Genomic DNA, 24,293 nt, shown 5'->3' with positions numbered 1-24,293 from the left:
ATGATGTTGCCAATGGGCCATATCGGTCCACTTTTACGTATAGCCCTCATATAAACGGACCCCCAAATTTGGTTTGCGATTGCTCTGAGAGAAGCAAATTTCATCCGATCCGGTTGTAATTTGGTACATGGTGTTAGTATATGGTCTATAACAACCATGCAAAAGTTGGTCCACATCGGTCCATAATTATATATAGCCCCCATATAAACCGATCCCCCGATTTGGCTTGCGGAGCCTCTAAGAGAAGCAAATTTCATCCGATCCGGCTGAAATTTGGTACATGGTGTTAGTATATGGTATCTAATGACCATGCAAAAATTGGTCCACATCGGTCCATAATTATATATAGCCCCCATATAAACCGATCACCAGATTTGACCTCCGGAGCCTCTTGGAAGACCAAAATTCATCTGGTTCAGTTGAAATTTGGTACGTGGTGTTAGTATATGATATCTAATGACCATGCAAAAATTGGTCCACATTGGTCCATAATTATATAGCCCCCATATAAACCAATCACCAGATTTGACCTCCGGAGCCTCTTGGAAGACCAAAATCCATCTGATTCATTTGAAATTTGGTATGTGGTGTTAATATATGGCCTCAAAACCCCATGCAAAAATTGGTCGAAATGGGTCAATAATTATATATAGGCCCCATATAAACCGATCCCCAGATTTGACCTCCGGAGCCCCTTGGAAGAGCAAAATTAATCTGATTCGGTTGAAATTTGGTACGTGGTGTTAATATATGGCCTCAAACACCCATGCAAAAATTGGTCAAAATCGGTCAATAATTATATATAGGCCCCATATAAACCGATCCCCAGATTTGACCTCCGGAGCCTCTTAGAAGACCAAAATTCATCTGATTCGGTTGAAATTTGGTACGTGATGTTAGTATATGGTATCCAACAACCATGCAGGAATTGGTTCATATCAGTCCATAATTGTATATAGCCCCCATATAAACCGATCCCCAGATTTAACCTCTGGTGCCTTTTGGAGAAGCAAAATTCATCCGATCTGGTTGAAATTTGGTACGTGGTGTTAGTATATGATATTTAACAACCATGCCAAAGGTGGTCCATATCAGTCCATAATCATATATAGCCCTCATATAAACCGATCCCGAGATTTGGTTTTGGAGCCTCTTGGAGGAGCAAATTTCGTCCGAGACAGTTGAAATTTGGTACATTGTGCTAGTATATGGCCGTAAACAACCATGCCTAACTAGGTCCATATCGGTCTATAGTTATATATAGTCCTCAGATAAATCGATCCCCAATCACACAAAAATTGGTCCATATCAAGTTCATAATTCTATATAGCCCTGATATAAGCGACCCCCATATTTCAATTCCGGCTCTCTACGTACCGTGCAAAAGTCCATGTCGATTCGTAATTATTTGTAGACATAACTTTTTTGTCTAATATATACCACGTATGGAATAACTCACAATTTAGAAAACGATGTTAAGAAGTTTTAAGATACCAAAACATAAGTAATTCGATTGTGGATGACAGTAAATTTAGGATGTAACTCCACATATCCTAAATTTACCATTACATATTACTACATATGTTAATTTATGCTACGAAGCATACAGATGTGTTATATTTTCGGCGTAACAAAATTGCACCTAAATAATAAGGTTTGCAACAACCGTTTTTCAAACGTTTTATGTTTTGGCGTGCGGCATCGACCATTAAAGTGTGAATTAGATGTTTACTATTTGTTTTTGCTCTGTTTTGTGTAGCGTAATTTATTTATTCAAAGTGTTATTATTGAGTGCATGTGTTAACGTTTAATGTCCATATATCAAATGATGTCATCATCGTACATACTATAATAGTTGACCATCAACATTACATAAGAGACCTGTATATATTTGCCGTTTGTTTTGGAACTATGATTTCTTTTGAAATCAGAATGATTTTGTAGTGTGACAATTTCTTTTATTTTCGTAATTATTTTCTCAACTTCCATACTCCAAAGAAAATAAACATGTGTGACGAATACGTTCCATCCCAGACGCCAAAAACACCAAACCACCCAGATGACCAGGCTATTGTCGCAAGGCGGACAACCCACAATGAATAATATTTGCTGGCCAAATAATAGCTTGCAATGTTATTTTGGACTCGATTCCATCTTCTGAAAATGATGGCGGGTATCGTCATGCCCATGAAATCACCATCTGTAACAAATCTCGAAGTGTGTGGTGAAAATTTGTCAAAGCCCATTTGTCCAACGTGAGACATGTGTGTATGCATACATTCCTCTTACTTACAATTAAAAGAATCAAAACAAAATAATGAAAACAATCCTCGCTCCTCTTCCCACCCTTGCGGCCATATACCACACCCACAATTAGTACGGCATTTGACAAGTAAACATTGAAGAAAATCAAAACCTCTCAACACTCGGCCACACCAACGACATTGTCGTGATAACTCCCCATTAACGAACGACAGAAATCGAAAGTGAAACGACAAGTTTCTTTCATCTCCACTACGTCTAATGTTTTTCCAATAAAAAACGAAAGCAATGAAAATAAATAGGCACACACATGCGATTAACCAACCAAGAAAATAGAAAATGATGAGCTACGAGTGAGTTTTATGTAATATGTGGTCATACCTCTATTTGGTGGAGTCTGGTAGCATTCTGCTGCATATGGAGCATGCACCGGCGTCAATGTTTCTTTCTATTAACTTAGCGTAGCGAAGATACATGCTGCACACAATGGCTTTACACTGTTTACAAATTTCAAGAAATGTTATATTACACGGAAAAAATATTGACCTAAGAGTTGCAAGAAACGACAAATTTCTTCACACAAAGAAAATTTCATTAAAATTGAGCCAACGACAAATTTTCATTGATATAACATTTTCATTAATACAATGAAAATATTCGTTAATAGTACGAAATTTTACGTTGATTAACAGAAAATTCGTAATAATAACGAAATTTTTCGTTGTATTAACGAATTTGTTTCATTGGCTCACTTTTAATGACACATTTCGTTAATATAACGAAACTTTTTCTACCAGTGTTTAAACTAAATATTAATATTTCAAAGGAAAGTATATAATTTTAAATTTTTTTCATTAAATTAATGTCCCAAAATCTTGGAAAATTACATCCCTCCGTTTAAGGTTTGTGTCTTTGACAAAGTTTATAAAAATAAAAAAAAAAAAACATTTTAAAGAAATCGTCTTTAAATGAATGACCAGAAATTTTGTGCCATTAAAACTGGCTTTTTTCGAATTTTACTATCTTTCTTACACTGAAAAAAAGTGAACCCACTGGGAAAGAAAATTTTAGTTACGCGTGTAAAAATTGGAGGATCCAATCCTATATAATAATATGAATTTTTATCTAATTGGATATGTTTAGATATTGGTTCAGACATAATTAGATGCTATATATGGCGCTAGATCTGGTTAGAAATAATCGCAGATCTCATCATATATAGAACCATGTATAGCACTATATCTGATAAGATATAGTACATGTAACATCATATCTGACTATATATGGGGTGAAATGCGGTCCAAAATATAATAAAAAAAAACATGAATACGCCTCACTGTTGGGGATTAGAGTCTCAAACTTTTTGTCGAAAAGTGGACTCGCCAAAGTGTAATCCACTACTTTAGGCATATCTGGCATTATTTTGAGGACCGAACTGTGACCGTATCTTTTTTCCGACCACAGCGATAGCCCGCGCAACCGCACAGCCGTTGTTGCAGCTGACTGTTTGGTCAAAATGTCTAAAGGCAATAGATGCAGCATGACATTAAGGGAATTTGTTACTGTCTTGCTGAATGCGCCTGAAATGCACAAACGTATGGCGTATACGCTGAACTTTATCTAAACAAGTCGGTTTCTGAAGTGCCGGCCACCAGACTACAACACCATATAGCATTATAGGTATACGTGTATAGCCAATTTTTGGTTTTAGTCCCCACTTTTTTCCTATTGCCTTTTTGCACGAGTACAAAGCTACAGTTGCCTTTCTCGCCCTTTCTTCAATATTAAGCTTAAAGTTCAGCTTCCTGTCCAAAATAACGCCAAGGTATTTTGCACAATCACCAAAGGGAATTTCAATACCCCCTAAGGAAATAGGCCTAACCGTGGGAGTTTTGCGATCTTTGCAGTACATGACTAATTCTGTCTTTGCAGGGTTTATCCCAAGACCATTGTCTTTCGCCAATTTCTCAGTCATCCGGAGGGCCCTCTGAATAAAATCTCTGATTGTGGATGGGAATTTTCCCCTGAATGCCAGAGCCACATCATCTGCGTATGCCACCACTTTTATCCTTTCTTTTTCTAGAGTAACCAGATGGCTATTTATAGCAACATTCCAAAGAAGAGGTGATAGAACTCCTCCTTGGGGAGTGCCTCTGTTCACATACCTTTGTATGTTTGCTTGTCCTAGTGTGGCTGAAATACGTCTCTTCATTAGCAGTTCGTCTAACAGCCTGAGTATACAAGGATCAACATTCAGAGTTGTCAGTCCATTTAATATCGAGCTCGGATGGACATTATTGAACGCCCCTTCGATGTCTAGAAACGCCACGATTGTGTATTCTTTGACAGATAGTGAGCTTTCAATAAAGCTGACTAGTTCATGTAATGCGGTCTCAGTAGACCTGCCCTTCGAGTATGCATGCTGTCGTTTCGAGAACAAACTTGAATCGATGCTAGTTCTAAGATAAATATCTATCATCCTCTCCAGAGTCTTAAGTAGGAATGAGGATAAGCTGATTGGTCGGAAATCCTTCGCCCTCGAGTGAGAGGCTTTTCCCGCTTTGGGTATGAAAACGACTTTTGTTTCCCTCCACTTTCCTGGGATATATGATAAGTTGATAAAGAGTGATACGGTCAAAATTTGGTCAAGGGAAAACGCGTGTAAATCGGTGAAATCGTTTATTTAAAAAATCAAATTAAATTTCTTTTTCAAGTTCAATTAGTATAAAATTCTGGAAAAATATTCAGTTAGGCTTTCGCTTTTCTAAATCCGAATTGCCGGGCCTTACGCTTGACACCTGCCATCAGATTTTGTACAGCCACCTTGTCCACCTTCTTCGCCGCAGAAAGCCAGTTTGCCTTGAACTGCTGCAGTTTTTTTGGTCTTCTTTAGGTTCCGCTTGACAATAGCCCAGTATTTCTCAATTGGGCGGAGCTGTGGCGTGTTGGGAGGGTTCTTGTCCTTGGGAACCACCTGCACGTTGTTGGCGGCGTACCACTCCATGGCTTTTTTACCGTAATGGCAAGATGCCAAATCCGGCCAAAACAGTACGGAACAAACACTCTTTCACGTAAATTTCTTGGTTGACAATCCCGGAAGCTATGAAAATGCTGCTTTTCAAGCCACAGGTACAGATGGCTTGCCAAACCAGATATTTCTTTGTGAACTTTGACAGTTTTATGTGCTTGAAAATATCTGCTACCTTTCCCCTTCCTTTTGCCGTATAAAGCTGCTGTCCCGGAAGCTGCTTGTAGTCGGCTTTGACGTAGGTTTCGTCGTCCATTACCACGCAGTCAAACTTCGTCAGCATCGTCGTGTACAGCCTCCGGGATCGCGCTTTGGCCGTCGTATTTTGTTTATCATCGCGATTTGGAGTCACTACCTTCTTGTAAGTCGATAGTCCGGCTCGTTTTTTGGCTCGATGCACGGTTGTAAACGATACACCCAGCTTATTTGCGGCATCTCGGAGAGAGAGGTTAGGGTTTCGCTTGAAACTACCGGCAACTCTCTTTGTCGTCTCAGCGGCTTCCGGTTTTCGATTTCCCCCCGATCCAGACTTCCTGGCTGTCGACAAACGTTCCCCAAACACTTTAATTACATTTGTAATGGTTGATTTGGAAACTTTTAGCGATTTTGCCAGCTTTGCGTGCGAGTAACTCGGATTTTCGCGATGCGCGAGCAAAATTTTGATACGCTGCTCTTCTTGCTTGGACGGCATTTTGACAACTGAAGAGTGAAATCCAAAATCAAAATAGGAGCAATTCTACACACACACACCTTCAAAATGAGGGGTGTTCAGGTTTTTTAAATGCAAAATTGAAAGAAATACGTCAAGTTTATATTGACCAAATGTTGACCGTATCACCCTTTACATCCTATATATATCGCCGACAACCAGGGGATAATTCTGTCAGCCACCGCTTGTAACTCCGCCGGAGTAATTCCATCAGGTCCGGGGGATTTGAATGGTCCAAAGCTATTTAGCGCCCATCTTATTCTAGTTTCCGATACAATTTCCTCGACAGGAAACGACCGCTGAGCAACTGTGGCACCGCCAGTACATGGTTCAACCGTCTGATTTCCAGGAAAATGTGTGTCCAATACTACCTCCAGCGTCTCCTCACTGGACGTTGTCCAATTGCCCTCCGATGTTTTAATGAAACCTGGAGCGGAGTTGGTGGATGCTAGAACCTTCCGTAGTCTGGAAGCCTCGGACGTATTCTCAATACTGCTGCAGTAATCATTCCAAGAGTTATGCTGAGCCTTTCTCAGTTCTCGCTTGTATCCTCTCAGATTCTTCTTGTAAGCGTGCCAATCCTCAGGGGCTCTGGTGGACTTTGCCTTGTTAAAGAGCTTCCTGCAGGATTTCCTCATATTACTTAATTCCGTAGACCACCATGGTGGTCGATTTTCCCCCCTTGGCTTCCCCTTAGGGCATGCAGCTTTCAGTGAGATGTTGAAGGCCTTAGTAATCCGCTCCACTGCGTGTTCGACATCTTGCACATTTCTCATATTTGTCTCTGTTATATCCGGTATCATCATATTGAACGATTCCAGTCAGCTTTCCTAACATTTGGCGGAAATATGGTCTTGGTGATATGAACATCAAATTTGAAACTGATGTAGCGATGATCTGAGAAGCTGTGTTCCCTTAAAACATGCCACTCAGATATCATTTCATTCAGTTCTTGCGAGGCCAAGGTGATGTCCAAAACCTCTTGCCTGTTTTTAGTGACAAAGGTTGGGGCATCTCACTTGTTGCAAATTACCAGATTAGTACGCAAAATATACCCTATTAGCGACTCTCCCCTTGCATTAGTATCACTACTTCCCCATATACGGTGATGTGCATTCGCATCGCATCCCATAATGAGTTTCGTCTTTGTTTTCAGTGACTCCTCCACTAAGGTCTTAACGGCACATGGAGGCATCTCTGTCATCTCTGTCTCTGGCATCTGTCATGTCCCATGTAGACCGAAGATACCCAATATTTGCATTTGGCTATTTCTAAACTGGAAACGACAGTGTCTGTATTGCACATTGAAGGAAGCAGAAACAAGTTAAGCTCGTTTTTAGCAATTATACATGCTCGAATTACATCATTACCAGCATACTGCAATAGTTTGAACCCCGGAGTACTTAATTCACATATTTTGTTTCTATAAACATATGGTTCTTGAATAAGAACTATGTCTATGTCCCCTTTCATCAGGAGAACTTTTAAGGCAGCACATGCAGCCTTACAATGATGAAGATTTATCTGGAGGATCCGTAGGACCATCGAGATTTTCAACAACCGTCACATCAGCCGCTTCAATCGAGTCATCAAGAATGTCCTCTTCAGAGATCTCGGTGACTCTCGCAATAACCACAGGTTCAACTTTGGTGAGTTCTGAGGCAATAGAAACCTCTTCTCGCATACGGTGTCTATCCATGTCTTCAACTTTGGTATCTCCCTCGACTTCGCAAGAAGATCAGCTTACTTCTGATTCAGACAGAGGCTTGTCCATTTCTGAATCCTTTAACTGATCGTTTTTATATACCTTCATTTGTATATAATGAAAGCCATAACATACACGGCCCTGAGACTTTGCTAGATGTGGCAAAGACTGAGTGTTCAATATAAACACTGCATGCCGTCTTGGTCCATCCACTTCATCCAAACGGCGAACCTTCCAATCAGCTGTTGGAAGATCTGGATTGCATCGTTTCAGTCTATTTAAAATAGATTCAGGGTCAGAAGGGTTTGCAGGTATCCACGCATGTGCTCTACTAAAAAACGGAAAAAAATTATACACAAATGAAGCATGAAGATTTACTAACTGCGTACTTCTTACAAAATAGTTTGTTATTTCTTTAAATTTGTAAATTTTACTACAAATGCGCCCATCTTGAACTTCGTATGGTACTAAAGACATTCTTGCTTTTTTGAACTCCAATGTTTTCCTTCAAACTACAAAATGTTCTTTAACAATTGAAAAAAAAATAATTATTACTTATTTTTGTGATATCGGCGTAATGTCAGCGTTTGTAATACTGTTTAGTTAAAATTTTCTAAAAGTAACCAAAATTTTCTTCGCGGTGGGTTCACTGTTATTTCAGTTTTGGATTAATTTTAATTGAAACTTTGTGATCTGTGATTCTGTAAAGAGAGTGATCTCAAAATAAATTAAGGATTTTTAAAACCTATGACCCAGGTTTTCCTCATATTACTTCCGAGTTTTCCTCACTTATTCATACACATCAAAATGGAAACTGTGTTTTAGTTCGCTGGTTTCTCTTATTGTTCGGACATTGGAGTATGCCATGTGCAATATGTTCAGTGACCGTGGCCTTAAATGTATGTTTCTTCCTTATATTGAGTCTGGTGGATTTTGTAATTGCAAACGCAGTGGCTCTTGCCGCCAATGCTGCAACATTCAGAACAAGTTTTTCCTGTCGGTTAGTCATGCGCTGTAGTCTCCAGTTGGCGTTTTGTCATTGTCTTCAGCCTTCGTTGTGATGGCCTCCTCCAGTTTGTCTGTCTGTCCTGGTGAAGGTGAAGGTAAACGCTTTGCCAAATTTCAAACTTGTTTGCGACTAACATTCCTTGGCAGAAGCGTGTGTGTATAATAAAACGCGTGCTCAACAAAGATATCCTTGGTATGGCATTGGACGGTCACGAAATTTGTTGCAAGTGTTTTTTCTTGCTCACAAAATAAATAATGGGGTTTTCTATAAATGTACCCACTCAAATTGGCGACGAACCATTAAAATGTTGCATTTTTTGTTTTTCATATATTATCTCACTTATTCTCAAATATACAGTCTCGTTCTTAGACTGGTTTTTCTTTTAGCACTATTTTGTTATTAACAAAAAAAAATGAAAAATTATTGATGAAAATGGCAATGATTTTGGATTTTCTTTGATGGCTATCACGAAAGGTAGGATATGTAGGAAGTAATGAATATTTCATTATGCAAAATTTGCAAGAACTAACCAAACAAATCGCTACACTTGCATTCTATCCTGTGCAAATCTCACCAGGTTGAATTTTCGTAAAATGGAGTTTCCCATGTCCATGAAAGTTGACTGTTGAGAATTATTTCAATCCGTGTGTCGACCAAAAAGATTTTCTGTAATGCACACAAAAAAAAATTTCTGATTCAATCACGAAATTAATTGATCCAATTAATTTTTTAATTGAAATGTCTTCAATCACAGAAATGATAGTATCAATTAAAAAATTAATTGACAGTCAATTTAAAAATTAATTGATCCAATTAAATATTTAATTGATACTATTAATTTGTGTGATTGATTTTTATTTCAATTAACAAATTTGTTGACTCAATTAAATTTTTAATTGAAATTTTTTTAAAACTCAATTAAAATTTTAATTGGAAAAATTTTCGTGAAATTTTTTTCTGTGTGCTGGAGACATTTCTGAGTGCTTCTCTAAGTGGTTTCACCGTAATGTGAAACGTCGTTCGCACTCAGCTATAAAAAGGAGGTCCCTTGTCATTGAGTTAAACATTGAATGGGGAAAGAAGTTCGCTACGATGTAGTAAAAATAAATTTGTGTTAATTATATTTTTTCTATGGAGCATTATGTTTACCTGACGAATATGACCACAGCACATTTTCAATTATGTTGTTTTGTCTTTTGAATATGTTCATCATAACATAATCAATTTCAATTCTTTTTCATTCAATCCCAGGTTTTAAGACTGGTGTTTACCCAGATTTTTATCACGCAAAAATTTTCTATTACATCAAAAGAAATCCAAGCTTAACACCGTATCCAAAATTATACATATTTTCTTTTCCATAAACACATTTGGTGTGAATTTAATCTGTAACTAATGTGGCGTGCGTCTATGGCTATGAACATTTAATATCTTTTTTTCTTATGATATTTTAATGATTTCCAATTTTTTGCCCATCAATTCTCTATTTATTGTGGGATATACATTTCATGCTAGTCGATGGGCTTTTTCATTATTTCGGTTTTGATATTACGGAAGTGAATAAATTATAATTTTCACTAATTTTACATAATTGCTCTTGGTGGTGTTCACCATCTCTCAAGGTCTCTTTTTCTATTCCTCCTTACTTCCAAAAACCATTGAAAAGAAAACAACATGATCAATTATTGGCGGAAATGGTTTTTGAGGTTTTGGCATCGCTTTTGAACTTGGATGATCTTTGCATATGCACATTGACATTTTCCGCTTTTCCGCTTGGCCAGAGACATTAGGCAAGGATAGTTAATAAAATGTTCATGGAAAATAAAAAAAAAAATCTCTATGATGCTTTGAGATTTTACGTATTATGTATTTAAAAATTTCTCATATAATTCAAATTGCGAGATTGCTTTAATCTCTCCATCGATGCTTATAAATGGTTAGTTAACGCTTGAAATATACTCAATAATTTATCCAGACGTGGGTAGGGATTTTTGTACAAGGAAGTACGTGTAATATTGGGTAAAAATATAACTTCCAATGTGAGGATGGTCTTTTTGGTTCACGAAAACCAAGCCCTTTATCTTGGTTTTCGTAAACTTTAGGAAGCCACCGGGGTTCAATGGTTAGCATGCCCGCATACAGAGGGTCAATTTCGACCAAATACCAAAAAGTTTTTTTATCGGTGGATTACCCCTTGAATTTTAAATCACCAAACTTGGCTAATTATGTTAACTTTTGATATTTCTGAAAGCGAGCAATCAACTTTTAACGAAAATTTGAAAAATCGATGATATCATTTATTTTAATAATTATTTTCAAAGGGATACGTACGTATACGCAGAGAAGGAATTTTTAGAATGTGAACATGGAACATTTTTGCTGGGGTTTCGGAAAATCGGATTTTCTCGGTTTTAAAAACACTCACTATTTTACAAAACCGGTGGACGGCGTTCCTTTGAAACCGGAATAGCCGGATCTACCGGTTTTCACAGAATACTGTAATTTTGAAAGAAAAGTCTAATTTTATTGTCATAAGAAATCGACGAAAAATAATTCGATAATTTATTAAACACAACTTTTTTAAAATCGTATGTACTAAACCAACCAGTTATGTTAGGGCTGGTTTCTCAATGTCTTGTTATTATTGATCTTGTCGATAAAACAGCTGCTCCCATACAAACATTTTACTAACCTGTAGTCTATCCTCCGATTAAGTTTTAATCGGAGAATGAGAAACTGGCCATAAGAGTAACAGAATTTGACAGAAGGAATTCCGACCAAGCACACATCCAAACAAGAGAAAATTGATTTTGTTTTACTGATTCTACCTTATATGTGTGCCCTGCTTTCCAGATGGCAGGACATTGAGACTGTAAATACAGCTATAGCGACCAGGGATGGAAAATACAATTTTTAAGAAAGTACAAAGAAGGTATTTTTTGATCGAAAAGGTACTTTTTACTAAATTTCAACAAAACATTCCACTGGAAGATTATTGTCAAGAAAATAAAATTTTCTATAGAAATAAAGTTTTTACAAAAATTTCTATAAAAATAAAAGTTTGAGAAAATTTTCTATATAAATAAAATTTTGACAAAATATTCTATAGAAATAAAATTTTGCAAAAAATTTTTATAGAAATAAAATTTTGCAAAAAATTTTTATAGAAATAAAATTTTGCAAACATTTTCTATAGAAATAAAATTTTGACAAAATTTCCCATAGAAATAAAATTTTGACAAAATTTTCTATAGAAATAAAACTTTTACAAAATTTTCAATAGAAATAAAATTTTGACAAAATTTCCTATAGAAATAACATTTTGCAAAAATTTTATATAGAAAAAAATTTTTGACAAAATTTTCTACCGAAATAAAAAATCGATACTATAGAATCGCATGCTTTTTTCGACTAAAATATTCTTGAAACTCAATAAAATCGTGTTTTTGACTATGGCTTTTACAAAATCGAGATTTTCTTCCCGCATGAACTTGTCTGTTTTGCCAATTTTGTAAAAGACTATTAGCAAATGAGGTTGATAAAGACTTTCTCAAAACAAAAATTCTACACAAAAGGTACTAAATCATTCGCGGGGGTACTTCGGTACTGACCGGGGTGAAAAAGTATTGAAAAAAGTACTATAGTACTGCATTTTCCATCCCTGATAGCGACTATCGGTAGGCGAACACTTGTTTACGTTTTTCCTTGGTGCGTAAACACAACCAATGTGACGTTTCCAACATAGCCGATGGAAATCCGCGACTGTTAGCGGAGTGTCGCCAATAAATATCTAGTATAATTCGTTGGCGTTGTACTGATCTTATTTTTCAAAGACAACACTTTGTTTTAAATTTAAAATTATAGAAAAAGTTATAATTATAAAAAAATATGTTCTTTTTTATTTAAATTAGTTTTTTTTTTGTGAACTAATGTATTTTAAAATAAGTTAACAAATTTTAGAAAATTCTGTAAAACGAAGTTTCAAGTAAAATTGTATGCTTCATCATTGTTTTTTTTTCATTTTCAGCTCTTTTTAAAGTTCGTGTAACTAAAATAAGCCAAAAATTATTAAATTGAAAGACAATTTTAAATTTTTCCTCAGTATAGTAATGATAGTCTTTACAAGTTTTCTTATTTTTTATAATAATTTACCTCGCTTTGACTCCCTAATTAATTTTATTTCCTTTCTGCTTACAGATATGACACTGGTCGTGATGGCTATTTGGATTTGACTGAACTGAAATACATGATGGAAAAATTAGGTGCACCACAGACCCATTTGGGCTTGAAAGAAATGATTAAAGAAGTTGACGAAGATAACGATGGAAAAATATCTTTCCGTGAATTCTTGCTAATCTATCGCAAAGCCCAAGCTGGTGAATTGGACAATGATTCTGGTCTGAATCAATTGGCGCGCTTAACAGAAATCTCTGTAGAAGAGGTGGGTGTAAGTGGTGCCAAAAATTTCTTTGAGGCCAAAATTGAACAACAATTGCGTACGAACAAATTCCATGACGAAATAAGGCAAGAGCAAGAAGAACGCCGGCGCCAAGAAGAGGAAAAGGCCAATAGGCGTCTGTTGTTCCAACAAAGGGCTGCAATTTTCCAATAAATCTAGAGAATAATATATTTGGCGCCATTCTAAAAGACCGGCCATAAAGGTGTTGCAATTGAAAATTTAATTTTGGAAGAAAAAGAAGATCTGGGTACTCTCTCTCTCACACACACAGTTTTAAGCTTTAATGTTGTCGTAATTTGTTTAAATATATATTTAGTTTTTTATTAATTTTATATTTTTTGTTTTATTATTTTTTTTTATATGAGTGGAACATAGAATTTTAGCATAATTTAGATATAAATGATCATACAAAGTTTGATACTTTAAAGAAATCAATTTAGATTGATATTTATTTAAAAAGGAAAATAAATGTTTAGGGACGTTTTTGTGTTGTTTTTGTTTTTATCATTATAATTTTCTTTCGTATCCTTCACACAGATTATTACTAGAGCTTAGAATTAAATTGTAATAAAATGCTTTTAAACTTCCAAACAAAATTCAAAACAAAAGTTGTAATGTAAACACTAAACTCATCATCATACTCGACCTGTTTTTGTTTTACCAGGGATTATATACCATATTCGTATTTATATAAAAAAATCAAAATGAAAATATAGAATATTTTCCAAGAATTGTCCTTGCTAAAACGAAAACAGGCCAACAAGAAAATCACTAATCGTGAAAAAATATCATAATCTATACATATTAATAATCATAATTTGCTACATAATCAATATAATACATAAATAAAAAAAATATACATTTATACAAGAACCATTTTGCATTATCACACATACCTTAATTTCCTACAATTAAGCAAAAAAATACATACATATTAAAAACAATCTCTTCTAAAAAATAATAATGAAAAGCATAAATATAATCGATATAATTTATAAAAAAATAAGCAAACATCAACAAATGCGTAAAAATTTGTAAAATCGGAATAAAAAAATTTTTGAGACATTGGCTTTGGATTATCCGATTCGTTGGTGGAAATTGACAATGTCTTGCCATTTTTGAACTTCTGACGTTGTGGTTTGTCAAGTGGCATTTTTTATCATAAGAAACGATAATAATAATAAAATATTGCATGTTTCTATTGAAACATAAAAATAATGCTGAAGACAGAATCGATGAAATTTTAGCCGATATTTTGTATTTGTTCGTCACGATCGCAGTTTCGCCTATTGTTAATCGAGATTATTTACACACCAAAATTAAAAAAAATATTCTGCGGTTGCCAAACCCAATTTTTCAATAACCAACCGGTGGAAAGCTTCAACATTGCAAAATATAAAATAAGCCTAAATTCTACTTTTCAAAAAGTCCTTCAGACGCATATGATTTTTTCCAAAGAATTATTATATTCTTAAAGCGGAGTTAACTTTAAATGTTGTATTTTTTGTGTTTCAAGTTATAGACTTATATTGGCCTGAAGCCCTTTTTGTCCCATTTTTCCAGTAATCACACAATTGCAAAGTACACCTTTTCGAAATATAATCGTAAACTCGAACTACTAAAAGATTTTAAAAGTAAAAGATTCTACTTTGTTTAATCGTAGAATTCTATTCGGTCAGTCCCATATGATTTGTTTAGTGATAAAAACAAACTAACATTTTCATATGGGATCAATTATTTTACCAATAGAATAAAATTCAAATGGATATTAAGATAAAATATAAGAACAAGCTTGGCTTACCTAAACAATTTTACTCCTGAATTTTGTCTCAGAAATTTGTAATGGCTTTTCGTATCGCCTCAAAGTCATTTTTATTCCTATTTCACAAGTTTTTACCCATCCTTTTTATATATATGTTATTATACTTCCTCTGATATATATACGAATTAATAACCCTATTGTGTATGTCAATAAGATTTATAAATTAATTGTTTTGTAATTAATTTTCCCGTATCCATTCTTATGTGAAAATAGCTAGTTTAATTACAGTACGCTTCATTTATTTTATTTTCCTTTTTTTATTTTTTTTTGTGGATAAAAATACAATATAAGTTTATAATATTTGGATAAGTGATCAATCTGCATAAATCTACTAATAAAATATACATTGGCCCCAGTATTAATCGTATATTGGGTGAAATAATCTAAGGAAATGTTTATGTTTTTTTTTCTTATCAATGGGAAACGTGAATTTATTCAGGTAAGTCGGCATTCATAGGACAAATTGAACACATGATAAATTTTTGTTTTCTTCTCTTAAGGATTTTTTCCTGTAATCCTAGACGCAACACTCTTTTTACAATTTTTCGGTATATGATTTTTTCTGTAACATCAACACATCTTCTATTTTGTAATAGCCATCTAGTCTGTATTTAGCTGACAAAGTCTTGTCGTTAAAATGACTCACAGAAAAAATGTAGTTCGTAATTTTTAACAAGTAATTTCGCTACAGCCTTCAATAATGGTACTATCTCCTGAAATTTGGCAAAGATTCGTCTTTTGTCTCCACACAAGCCAATTTCAATGATGGGCTATATCGGTTAGGGTTTGTATCGCCGTACAACCCGCAATTTTTAACAGATTTGTCCACAAATAGGCGTGTCTAATATGGTGTGTTTCGATCCACGTTTTGGTATAGTCCACATATAGACCCATCTCCCGAATTGACTTCTTTGGTTCTTGATACCGCAACTTTTATCTAATTTGCCTAAATTTAAAAATCTAGAAGGTCCATAAATTGCACAAAACTAAAAGGAAATTTGAAAAATGGTAGTTATAAATCCAGAATGTGATGTAGTCTCCATGTATCTGTCATCAAATCCCGGTACGTCGAAGAGTTTTCAAAGGAGAGATTATATTCTCCTTGATTCATGGTGGTGGATTCAGCCCGGCCGAACTTAAGGCCTTATACAGTTGTAATATATTTATTTTCATTCATAATTAGCAGTCACATACAAATTCATCCATGTCGGTCTATACTGCCATAACAATTAGAGTGATCAAAAAAACAGTTTTTTTGAAAGTCAATTTTTCTCGGTTCTAAAACACCGGACCATTTTTTAAAATCGGTGGGCGATGTTTTAAAAATTGAATAACCGGCATAATCGGTCCAACCGGTTTTTTCCCAAAAGTAGCAAAAACGCTTAATGAAGGAAAAAATACTTCAATGTTTCAATGTACAAATTAAATTCCTAAGGTAGAATTACAAACCATGCGTTCAATGCGTCCGATGATTGAAGAGTTGAAATTTCTCTTTGAAATCAAAAGCTCGAATAGTCTGCCGCAAACAGAAAAAATCAACCCTACCATCAACGCTTTGCCAGCAGAAAAGAATTCAAAGGAGCAATCACAGCACTCTCGTTTGTCGGCAGTGCTGAAAATGCCGGCAATTTGCCTCTACGCGTGGCACTATTTTCACAACAGAATTCGAAGCCTTTTCGCACTTTTGCATGTTTTTTTTAAAGTAAATTTTCCGGACAAAATGCAAAAAATGTACTCATTTTTTTTACAAGAAACGAAAACACCATTAGATTTAGATTTTTCAATATGCCAAAATAGTTTTAACATAATTCTAGTTTAGACTTAATTTATTTTTAGAATTGCTATATATAATAATCAATTAAAAAATTAATTGAAAGTCAATTAAAAAATGTATTGATATTATTAATTTTTGTGATTGATTTTTGTTTCAATTAAAAAATTATTCAATCGATTAAGTTTTTAATTGAATATTTTTTAAAACTCAATTAAGACTTTAATTGGGAAAATTTTTGTGATTTTTTTTGGTGTACAGTCCATCTTTTGCGTTGTTGTAAGAAAGTAGCTAATAACGTCACGTACAAGGAGAAGCGTGGATAAAATGAGTTTCCGGGACGGCATAGACGGCAATTTGAGGATTGTTATTAGAGTGATCAAAATCGGTCGGTGAAAAGCCGATGGGCCGGTTTTTCGTTTTGCACCGATTGTCGGTGTTCATAAAATACCATTTTCGGTGGACCGGTAAACCGGAGTTTTTAAAATCGTTTTTTTTTTTTTTCAATGTAAACTGGAATAAGAAAACATACCGAATGTATTTTCTGCGCACTTCCAACTCGTTTCTGAACACTTCCAACATAGTATTCGTCCACACGCTCACAAAAAATCGCTTCCGTAACATATACTCCCAAACATATTTTGCTTCAAGCATATACATTTTTGGGTATTGTCCAAACATTTATATGTTTGATCTCTACAAAATATATTATATGTTTGAAAGCATATTGGTCTAAACAATATATGTTTGGTTAGTCTATGTTCCAAACATTTTGTATGTTTGCATCCAAATTCAATAATGTTGTCTTCCAAAAAACAATATGTTATTATGTGACCATATAATATGTTTGGAAGCATTTTGCACCCAAAAATATTATATGCTTAAAAAAAATCTCCCAAACAATATTGTGCTCAAAATTTTATTTATTTATTTATATATTTACAATCATAATGAATTATGAAAATAAACAGGTAATATAGGTGCTAACAACATAGGTTTTCGACCTGAATGCTCAAAATTTTGTTTCTGCCCAATTGTATATTCCCCCACATCTTTCTCACTTCCACGAGATTTTTTAGTTCTTAGCACCTTTTTCTGTAATACAAACATTGTAGAAGAAATTATTCAATTTTATGATTTTTTTTTTTATTTTAATTTTACCTTTTGCCGGACGGGGATTCGAACAGCGGACCACACAGTTTGTAAGGATCAAAGAAGTAGCTGATCAATTGCCCAAGGAAAAATAAAATGTTAATTTTGTAATAACAAGCAACAACCACCAACTTAATTCAATATCGCTCCCTGTTAAATAGCGCTCCAAGCTACTAAACACATATATGTTTATAGGCTATTTCTAAATTAATATATGTTTGCATCCAAGCATATTATATTTACAAACATTTTATGTCCCAAACATAATATGTTCTAACATATTAACATATATGTCCCAAACATGTTATGCTAGTTTACGAACATTATATGCTTGCACTCAAAAATATCGTGTTTAAAAATTTGTGTTCCAAACATATAATGTTTATATCCAAACATATGAAAAACAGTCTTTTTCATCCGTGCAAGATGTCAAATAAAATACCAGAGATATTTTAATGAAATATTAGGAGCATATATTTTGTCAACAAAATCTATGATATTTTTTACGTTATTATTATTCGACTTAATTTGGTGTACCTTTCGGTAGAAAATGTTTGTGAATATTTTAGAAAATAAAAAAAAATGATTCTTCGAAAGCCAAATCCAGTATGTACAATTTTTAGTTGTCGAGATTCTTTAACACCGTCTTTAATATAACATTTCAGAAATATTCACAAAAAGCAAACGGAATAAAATACAAAACCCAATGTTTTAATTTTTATCTACGGCATTGTTACAGCAATTACAGCTAAGGAATTTAATGTTCATTAAGCGTTTTTGCTACTTTTGGGGAAAAAACCGGTTGGACCGATTATGCCGGTTATTCAATTTTTAAAACACCGCCCACCGATTTTACAAAATGATCGGGTGTTTTAGAACAGAGAAAACCCGACTTTCAAAAACCCGGTCTTTTGATCGCTCTAATTGTTTGGCAGTATAGACCGGCATGGATGAATTTGTATGTGACTGCTAATTATGAATAAAAATAAATACATTACAACTATATAAGGCCTTAAGTTCGTCCGGGCTGAATCCACCACCATGAATCAAGGAGAATTAATACTCTCCTTTGAAAACTCTTCGGCGTAGCGGGATTTGACTACAGATACCCTCCCGAGCAGATCGGTTCAACTGGTACTCTTCCCGAAGATAAATGGAGACTACATCACATTCTGGATTTATAACTACCATTTTTAAAATTTCCTTTTAGTTTTGTGCATTTTATGGACCTTCTAGATTTTTAAATTCAGGCAAATTGGATAAAAGTTGCGGTATCAACAACCAAAGAAGTCAATTCATGAGATGGGTCTATATGGGGACTATACCAAAACGTGGATCGAAACACACCATATTAGACACGCCTATTTGTGGACAAATCCGTTAAAAATTGCGGTTTGTATGGCTATACAAACCCTGACCGATATAGCCCATCATTGAAATTGGCTTGTGTGCTGACAAAAGACGAATCTTTGCCAAATTTCAGGAGATAGTACCATTATTGAAGGCTGTAGCGAAATTACTTGTTAAAAATTACGAACTACATTTTTTCTGTGAGTCATTTTAACGACAAGACTTTGTCAGCTAAATACAGACTTGTTTGCTATTACAAAATTCCTTAAGAGAAGAAAACAAAAATTTGTCAGAAAAACAATGTGTGCTTTAGATTAAAAGTTGTAAAGTCCACAAATTAGAATTTCCAAGAATATCGAATTTTGACCATTTTTTGGAAAAATGTACATACATTCTTTCTGTCGTAACATATTTTTTATAGATATCTCCCAATCTATTTTTTTACTTGTTTCTTATAGGACACCAAATAAGGATACGTTTTAAGCTTTTATCCGTCATTTTGGTCTAAATATAATACATCGTTGGAAAGTATTTGACAGAACTTTGTTCTTATGTAATTGAAAAGAACAAAAAATACGAAAATTTGAAGTTTTTGGGCAAGGAACAACTTTTTTAAAAAATTTTTCTTTTTGAAAAATTGCCGGTTTTGGGAGGAGAAGAACTCATACACTACTTGACCAAAATGACCGACAAAAGCTTAAAACCTTATCCTTATTTGGTGTTCTATAAGCAACAAGTAAAAAAAGATTGGGAGGTATCTATAAAAAATATGGTACGACAGAAAGAATGTATGTGCCTTTTTCCAAAGATAAAAATGGCAAAAATTCGATATTTTTTTAAATTCTAATTTGTGGACTTTGTAATTTTTAATCTAAACCACATAGGTACACATCTTTTTCTCCTAAAATTCGTAGAATTTTAGAAGACACAGTTAAAAGGAAAAAATACGAATCCACTCAAAAGCGGAACTTCTAGCTTCAAAATACTGGCCCCACTTTGCAAAAATTTTGAAAAAAATATAACTTGTGCGGTCCAAATTTCAACGCCTACAGGTCAGCCCGTGACCCACTAGGGACCCACAAATTGGCAAAGAAAAAATTATGTTGATATCTTTATTCGTTCAAAAGTGGCAGATTTATTTCCAAAAAAGGGATTTGGAACCACTGTTTGCCGTTACGAACTTTTCATCCTTTAATTCTTGAACTATTGCAGACTTATTACCGCACACCTTTTACATGAAATAACACAACCTTTGAATTTGTCGCTAAACAAAGGACAATTTATTTCGTTAAACTTAATAACTTTAACGGGTTTCTCTTTCCATATCTCAAATTAAGTTAGTTCGAAATGGAGATATGTGAAATCAAATCAAAAAATGAAGTTTTTGACATTTTAAAGTGGAAACGGTCCATAAGTCAATGCTTTATTTTTGAAATGCCTGAAAGTATGCTTCATAATGTTAGCAATTTTAATAGTAACGTTATCGTGATTGGATTTAATGATCATTTGACAATTATTAATGCCGTCATTATTTTGTCACCGGAGAAAATTTTTCTGATGCCGTTACAAAAACAGCGCTCCAAAACGCCTCCCGCATCCGTCTGACCAGGCGACGATCATACTCCCTGGGGGGAATTACGCCGTTCAAGAGAGAAGAGAGGGCATTTTGTAGAGACGCTTCTGAGAATCCCCACCACGACATCCAAAACTCGTCGGAAAAGCGCCGTCACTATTGAGAAGTTGTACCACGTCAAGTTACTACAAAAAAGTATCGCATGAGTGCAGTTATTAGGTGAATTTTTTTATTAAATTTAGAACGACGCCAATAAGAGCCCCTTCATAGAGCCCCTTCAGAAAAAGTGAATTTTAAGATAATTGTAAAAGAATCATTGTGGTCAAGTAAAACACGATTGTTTAGATGTTTATTAATTTGATTAAACATTTATAAGTTCTCATAAATATAACATTTATACGACTATCACATCACATTTAACATAACGTTTTGCATTAATAAAAGAATGATATTGAGTTACAAGTAGCAAGTTGTATGTTGCAGCGTCCATCAGCCAGTGTTTTTATTCTCAATGGATTCAGCGTGTCTGGAAAAATATCTGAAAAACTATCACTATATTTCATTTGGAAAATCAAAACTTGTTCACCAATATACCTTTCACAATTTTAGGCGAAATAACTAAAGGGTGGTTAAATTGTAAGGGCCGATGTTGAATGTGAACCACACCTAAACGCCAAGTTTTTTTCCGAATTTTAGTTGACATTTCTCTATTTCAGACTTACTCAATTTGAACCATGGACGCCGCGAATGGGCAGAATGGTTCCAAGAAATGGCAACTGTGGATGATCAATTTTCGAAGAAAATCACCTTCAGTGATGAGGCACATTTTCACCTCAGTGGATTCGTCAATAAACAGAATTGCCGCATTTGGGCGAATGAGAATCCAAGATTGATTGTCGAAAAACCAATGCACCCACAAAGAGTGACTGTTTGGTGCGGTTTATGGACTGGCGTCATCATCGGGCCGTATTTTTTCCAAAATGAGGCCGGTCAGGCAGTTACTGTCAATGGTGTTCGCTATCGTGAGATGATAACGAACTTTTTATGGCCCGAATTGGAAGATATGGATGTGGACGATATGTGGTTTCAGCAGGACGCCACACAGCTAACGAAACAATGGCTCTTTGCGCAACAAATTCAATGGCCGTGTTATCTCACGTAATGGCGATGTCAATTGGCCGTTTGACACCGTTGGACTTTTTTTCTTTGGAGTTATTTCATTTCATTTTTCATTTCATTTATTTATTTTTGGGTTCCTAATACACAAGATATATATCTTATAATGAGTATTAGAATCAATAATGTTATAATAAATATAATAAGTAGATATTTTACGATATTTTAAGAAGTATAATAATAATAATTATGAATAGGAATTACATATAATATGGTTATGAATTAGATATTAATATTTTTTTTTTAATTTTTTTTTTTATTTTTTTTATTTAATCGCCCTGAATTAGATATTTTGTTAGCTTCGTCTTGAACTGCACTGTGTTGTATATACGTTGAAGTTGATTGGGTAACTGATTTCAGAGACGAGTCGCATATATATAAAACTGCCGCTCAGATAACTGACTTCTATGTCGAGTCTGTATCAAATTGTTACCACGGTTGGATCTAGCGAATGTTAATCGTTCGTAGAGGTATGATGGTTCCTTTGTGTGTATAATTTTTTGGAGGAATAACAGAGTTCTGAGTTGAACGTATTTGTCAAACGGGATACCAAAAATTTTGTTCGCAAAAAGTGTCACACTATCATAACGTTTCAATCCGAAGACATAGCGGGCAATATTGTTGAACGTGGTTGTTAGTCTTTTTAAGTCGGTGGTGTTACATCCAAAAATGTGTACGTTGATAAGCCAGCAACAATTCAAGAGCTAAAGGATGAGATAATTCGGCACATTAACGGCATAGAACCTCCATTATGCCTCAGCGTCATCGAAAATTTGGACCATCGGATGAAGGTGTGCTACCGAGGTCGCGGCGCCTATTTGGCCGATATTTTGTTCCATACATAATTGAATAATACCAATATATCATAATAAAATAAAATTACAATAATTTCCTAAATAGCTTGTGTTTTATTCAAACTTGAAATTTTAACCACCCTTTATGTTTTCAGTCCTTCATTATCGTTTTTATTTAAATAAATTATAATAAGCTAGTTGCGCTTCGTGTTTCACAAAATATAAAATGGTTCTTGTAACAATAATGATGGCAAAATACTTTCATGTACATTTCATACTTTTTGAGATGAGGTGGTAATCCCTCAAGAAAAAGGTTTAAGGAACGCAGAAATGCTTAATCCAACCTAGGTTTTATTTAGTCATATTATGACATCTTTAATGAATGGTATTGTGGTATTGACCTTGATGGAATGACGTGATTACACCCATTGTCTATATCTCCATGCTCCATCGAAGGGTAATACCATGAAACACAGTGATTGAGTCTAAGTGGCATTCGGTGACAAATTACTTTAGTAGGAATTTTAAAAACTCATTCGAACAAATTTAATAGTCGATTTTGAAGTCGCGATACTCGATTTTTATGAAAGTTAAGAAAAAGATTATAAAAATAAGATTGTAGTCTTTTTTTGTAAAAGTCGATTAGTAGATTTTAGCCAACATCAAAAGACGATTAGTCAAATTTGCAGATTTTTTGATCCCTATACAAAAAGTCAACTTCGAATGTTTTTTATTAAAACATTCAATGTTTGTCCTTTTTATTAATTAAGAGGGCATAGATACTACGAAGTTGCATTAGCTGCAAAGAAGTTAAATGTACATTATGTTGTTAACCCTTTCACTACCGATGTCCACCTGCGAGGACATGACTTTGAGGGTCGATTATACATAATCCTTGTATGCTTTATTTAAAATTTTTGTTGGAGTATGTTAAGGGGTCCTTCTAATATTAATTTACCAGTTTTATATAGTCGAACATGTGTTTCGTCAATTTTATGCAAGTTTTTGTTTCTAGGAAAAAGTGAAATTCCCATTTTTTGTCATTTCTGATATTGTCCTTGAGCAATTAAGGTGACCTATTTATAGTATAAAATTGTTGATTTTTTCTGTATCAGAGGAAGTGTTATTTAACTAAAATGAAATAAAAAATTAAAATTGTGTGTACGGTATATACAGGGTAAGTCGATTAAGTCATGTCCTCTATAGTGGATATCGGTAGCTAAAGACTAAAAGTGTTATATGCAATGACAAAATTCGAAATTATCATAAAAAAGAGATTGCATGGGGCTCTGTAAATCCCATAGCAATTGGAAAAATATTTTCACGACTTTGAGATTTGAAAGAACTCGACACAATTTTATTGAAAATAATTCAAGCACTGAAAAGTCTAAATTTTTCTAGCTAACCGGTTCGTAAAATAACCAAATATTCATCTTATGTATATCCTATATACCAAATTCAAACCTTCAGGAGTTTTAATAAA

The 24,293-nt window shown here is 34.3% G+C and overlaps 1 protein-coding gene across 1 annotated transcript in view; it reads left to right on the top strand.

Annotated features, from left to right (window-relative positions):
* Positions 1–15,386, top strand: part of Swip-1 (EF-hand domain-containing protein D2 homolog Swip-1) — an 83,217-nt gene extending 67,831 nt beyond the window's left edge. The window contains exon 2 of the mRNA XM_075295974.1: positions 12,911–15,386. Coding sequence (XP_075152089.1) covers positions 12,911–13,325 — 415 coding nt within the window. The 3' untranslated portion in view covers positions 13,326–15,386. The remainder of the gene's footprint in view (positions 1–12,910) is intronic.
* The last annotated feature ends 8,907 nt before the right edge of the window (positions 15,387–24,293 follow it).

Source organism: Haematobia irritans, chromosome 2 (genome assembly GCF_050003625.1).
Source record: "Haematobia irritans isolate KBUSLIRL chromosome 2, ASM5000362v1, whole genome shotgun sequence".
NCBI classification, from domain to species: Eukaryota; Metazoa; Arthropoda; class Insecta; order Diptera; family Muscidae; genus Haematobia; species Haematobia irritans.
This window is presented reverse-complemented; position numbering and strand designations above follow the sequence as displayed.